At 46.6% G+C, this 4,288-nt stretch overlaps 1 protein-coding gene across 1 annotated transcript; it reads right to left on the reverse strand.

Annotated features, from left to right (window-relative positions):
• Window positions 1-950: 950 nt before the first annotated feature.
• Window positions 951-3,939, reverse strand: LOC132353327 (zinc finger and SCAN domain-containing protein 5B-like). The gene is made up of 4 exons (XM_059904453.1): window positions 3,556-3,939; window positions 3,055-3,261; window positions 1,969-2,119; window positions 951-1,597 (listed from the first exon to the last, which is right to left on the reverse strand). The coding sequence occupies exons 1-4, from the start codon at window positions 3,937-3,939 to the stop codon at window positions 951-953; spliced, it is 1,389 nt and encodes a 462-aa protein (XP_059760436.1).
• Between the last annotated feature and the right edge of the window lie 349 nt (window positions 3,940-4,288).

Here is a 4,288-nt window from a genome sequence, read left to right on the forward strand (position 1 = left end):
AGCCCATGTGCCACAACTACTGAGCCTGTGCTCTAGAGCCAGCAAGCCACAACTACTGAAGCCCGTGTGCCTAGAGCCTGTGCTCCGCAACAAGAGAAGCCACCGCAATGAGAAGCCCTCGCACTGCAATGAAGAGTAGCCCCCGCTCGCTGCAATGAGAGGAAGCCCACGTGCAGCAACAAAGACCCAATGCAGCCAAAATAAATAAATAAAATTAATAAAAAGTTTAAAAAAATTTTTTAAAAAGACTTTTTTTTCTAATGTCAGCTGATGAGCTCAGCTATAAGAACCTATTTCTGAGTAGGCATTTAGAAAACCAGAGGTTGTACATCAGTAGGGAAAAAGAATGATGCCTATCAATTTAGAAGCCTTCCGTTTTCTAAACACCTAAGGAAGCAATATCTGAACAAGTATAGAGGGAACCTATTTCAACATAATTAAAGGCCACATAGACACACAGCTATTATCTACTCCACGTAGAAGTCTTGGAGGAGGAAATACACAGAACACTCTTTGACAGAAAAGTGTTTGTTTATTTGAAATTTAAATTTCACTGGTTATCCTGTATTTAGTCTGGCCACCGTACGTGGAGCATCCTATTTTACAATGAAATCATGCCTAAGAGGAAGACAATCAACAGCAGCCTCAGTTTCATGATGATGTACTGAAAACCAATGAAACATGACTTCATTGGAAGAAGAAGAACACAAAGCAAAAGCTTATCAGAAAAGCATAGACTACACTAAATTAGAAAACAAAATCCAAAGGGAACTGTAAGTTATCACTCAAGGATCCTCCTAATTCACGTGAATGGAACCCCATTAGGTTCCAGTATAATCCTCAATTCTTCAAATGTCATTCTTTCTTGATATTACATAAGTAACAAATTATCCTGAATTTCCTTCTTGGATCAGAAGGGACTGGCAACTGAGGGCAGGAACTGGGGCGAGTCATTTGGAATGTATTTTCTGGTGGCGTTTGAAAGTCCCCAGCTGACAGAAGGCACTGTGACACTCGGGACACACGTAGGGTTTGATCCCAGAGTGGGTGCGTCGGTGAACATTGAGGTTCCCTCTGTGGCTGAAGGCTCTGTCACAGTGCTCACATTGGAAAGGCTTCTCCTTGGTGTGGGTCCTCTTGTGAGCACGCAGCGTGGAGTCGTGGGTGAAATTCTTGGGGCAGAGATCACAGCAGTATGGCTTCTTGCCTGTGTGGATCCGCTCGTGAGCTCGCAAGTCCGAAGACTGCATGAACCCTTTGGCACACGTGTTGCATCGAAAAGGTCTCTCTCCTGTGTGTGTCCTCTGGTGAAGGGTAAGCTGAGATGGATAAGGAAATCTCTTCTTGCATTCCCTACATTCATAGGGTACCCATGCCTGGGCTTCTTTTTCCTCAGGAAGAATGTTGGGTCCCACCGCGCTAGGTGAACCAGTGGAAGGGGACCCAAGTTGTCCTGAGAATTCTCCTTTGTCCAAAGATGTGGCTTCTTCTTGATGCACTTCTTGGAAACTGGGACTGTTGGACCGTTTCCTTTTGAAACCTGTTAGACCCCTCAGAGAACCTTTTCTGTATCCACCGTCAGTAGAAACTTCTCCCTCTGGAACACAAGAGGAAAACGTTCAGCATCCACATTTGAAATATGAATTCCTTCTTGGAGATTCTTCCCGCCCTCTGCCCTCTCAAATTGTTCTGAAAAAAGAGATTCAGCACACAGCATTTAACAAGGAGCATTTTCCGTGGTGCCAACCTCATTGAAACCCAGCGCTGATGTGGCAGAGAACTTCCCATCAACTAAACTACCTAAGAGTCTAGATGATGACACACTCTGGAAAGGGGATGATGAAGAAGGTTGGTTTGGAGAACCAACTCCCCCCACCCCCGCCCAAGGGATGGTAATGCTGGGTACCCAGCCCCAAGCCATAGGAAGGGAGTCACTAACTCCTCTGAATTCCAAGTTTCCAGACTCACCAGGACCTTTCAGATGTTCAGGCTCTTGAGATTGATGGGTTCTTGTCTCTTCCGTGTCTTCCATCGGGTCTTTCTCCAAGTTCTCCATGGGTGTCAGACCCTCCATTTCACCTGTTTCAGGAAAGGTCTCTGGCAGGAGACCTTTCTGGTCCTGACAAGGAGCAACCAACCAAGCAGAGTCAATAATCCATCTACCTTAGTCCATGGAAAGCCCTGTTTCCTCTTTCCCCATCCCTGTCATATCACGGTCTAAGACTCCAACTTTCCTAATATCAGTTTGGGGGGTATGCCCTGACTTCTTCTGGGCCACCCCATCACCCCAATTGATAATCATTTCCTGATTCCTAATTCCGTCCTTGATCTCTACTGGTCACATCTTGCAATCAAGTCCGGATACCACAGTTGGCACTCTGAATTCTCAATGCATACATCTCCCTGTGTCATCCCAACACTCCCTGCCCCTGACTCTGGAAGCAAAGAACCCTGGGTACATTCTCCCAAGTTCATCACTTTTTCCTACTTTGTTTGAATTCGTCCTTCTGATGGTGGTTACGCAGTGCATGGTAAGATGACGAGCAGCGTCCCTGGTCTCGACCCACTAGAAATCAATGGCATCCCCTCCCCCACACCCAACCCCATTTGGACAAATCAGCTGTCTCCAGACATTCTCCAGTGTCCTCTAGGAGGAAAAATGAGTCGAATTGGGAACCACTCCTTTAACTCCAGGGGTTGACCATATTCTGAACTATGAAGTGCCTCTGAGGAAAGCACCCATGTGGAAATCAGCTGTCAGTGCATTTACCCGTGGCAAACTGACCTAGTACCATTCCACTGAGGCAGGATTCCTTTCTCCCCACTCTTAAAACTACACGTATTCATGGCAAAGGGACAAAGATGGATGAATCTCCATTCTCACACAAGCTGGAAAATGTCTAGGAACTGAAGGCATCCATGAAAATCGCTGAAGCCAATGGGTACATTCCTGTCCATTGCCGAAACTCCCAATTACTCTAGCAGCAATGTCCACCTGAACCTCTTCTAAGTTCCCCCGGACTCTTTCCAGAGACCAGGGCATCACACACTCACCTGCCCCCTTGACAGGTCCTTGGCTCCTGCCAGAATATGCAGCTCTCGTCTTTTCTGCTGGCCGTTCTCTGGAGGTATCTCACTCACAGGGTATCGGGGCTCCCTGCACTGGTCTCTCTCATCCTTCATGTCACTGGCCTCGGATTCAACCATCTCAGCTTCTGAGCTTCGCACCAGAAAGTCCTGTCCTTGTATGCGGACTATGGTCTGTGAGGGAAAAAACTCAATCGAGATCAGTCTCCTATATGACCTGGAAAGCAGCTCTCAAGGCATCCAATGGCATCGTACCATACAAGCGCACTTTTTTTTGTTTAAAAGATCTACATCCCTCAAGTTGGGACAGCCAAAAATAACTCTCAACGATGCCCAAAGGAACCTCTCACCCATTTGAAAACCAATGATTTAGAGTCAACCACTCAGGTCCTATCTTGTTCAACCCCCAGCTTGCAAGTCCCATCCCATCTCTCCCTTTCCCATACCAATCCCAAGGTTCCTACTCACACACTTCTTGGGTTTCTGCTTATTTCTTAGCATGTCCTCCAAGGCTTTGCAACTCTGCACCCCCGTTTCCCTGACTAAGACCTGGCACTCCAGCGGCATGCAGATCATAAACTGCTCCAGCACCAGCTTGTCCATCATCTGCTCCTTGGTGTGAACGTCTGGCCTCAACCACAGATGGCAGAGCTCACGGAGTCTCCTCAGATCCTGGACGGGGTCGGATTCCTCTGAGCTGATAAAAGTTCTGAAGCGAACGTGCCACATTTCCTGGTCATAGTCTGGCTTTTCCACAAGTGTATCTTGGTGTGGCACAGACACTGGTGACTCTGATCCAGGGCCGTCGGGGAGTTTTCCTCGACCCCGGAAAAATGTCTGGTCCTCAGCCATGTTGACGGAGGAATTTTCCAACAGGACTCTGAGACTCTACACTTGTAGAGCTGGTGCCAATTGAACTCTATGGAAAGTGATTTCCTCTGCTTCTTCTCAGCAATAGAGTCACTGTTCAGAAGGCTGGGGTTAAAAAAAAAAGAAAGAAAAAGAAAAGAAAAGGAAATGAATGGAATGAACCAGATGAGTTTCATTTTATTCCACCCTTCCCTCTCCCACATATCCCACATCCAAATACTGGACACCACTACCCCACTGGTTCAATATTTCACACCGCACACAATAATCCATTCTATTATAATTCTGACAACCACCTTTATAGGAAAACAAAAAAAATGTCTGGTCAAAA

This window comes from Balaenoptera ricei, chromosome 19 (genome assembly GCF_028023285.1).
Source record: "Balaenoptera ricei isolate mBalRic1 chromosome 19, mBalRic1.hap2, whole genome shotgun sequence".
In the NCBI taxonomy this organism is placed as follows: Eukaryota; Metazoa; Chordata; class Mammalia; order Artiodactyla; family Balaenopteridae; genus Balaenoptera; species Balaenoptera ricei.

What these genes read in the sequence shown, in the direction of transcription:
- LOC132353327 (XM_059904453.1), bottom strand. Translation starts at nt 3,939, where the DNA reads ATGGCTGAGGACCAGACATTTTTCCGGGGTCGAGGAAAACTCCCCGAC. An exon ending in AGCAGAAACCCAAGAAGTGT is followed by an intron (nt 3,262 to 3,555) that starts GTGAGTAGGAAC and finishes TTTCCCTCACAG; the next exon opens with ACCATAGTCCGCATACAAGG. An exon ending in AGGACCTGTCAAGGGGGCAG is followed by an intron (nt 2,120 to 3,054) that starts GTGAGTGTGTGA and finishes GCTCCTTGTCAG; the next exon opens with GACCAGAAAGGTCTCCTGCC.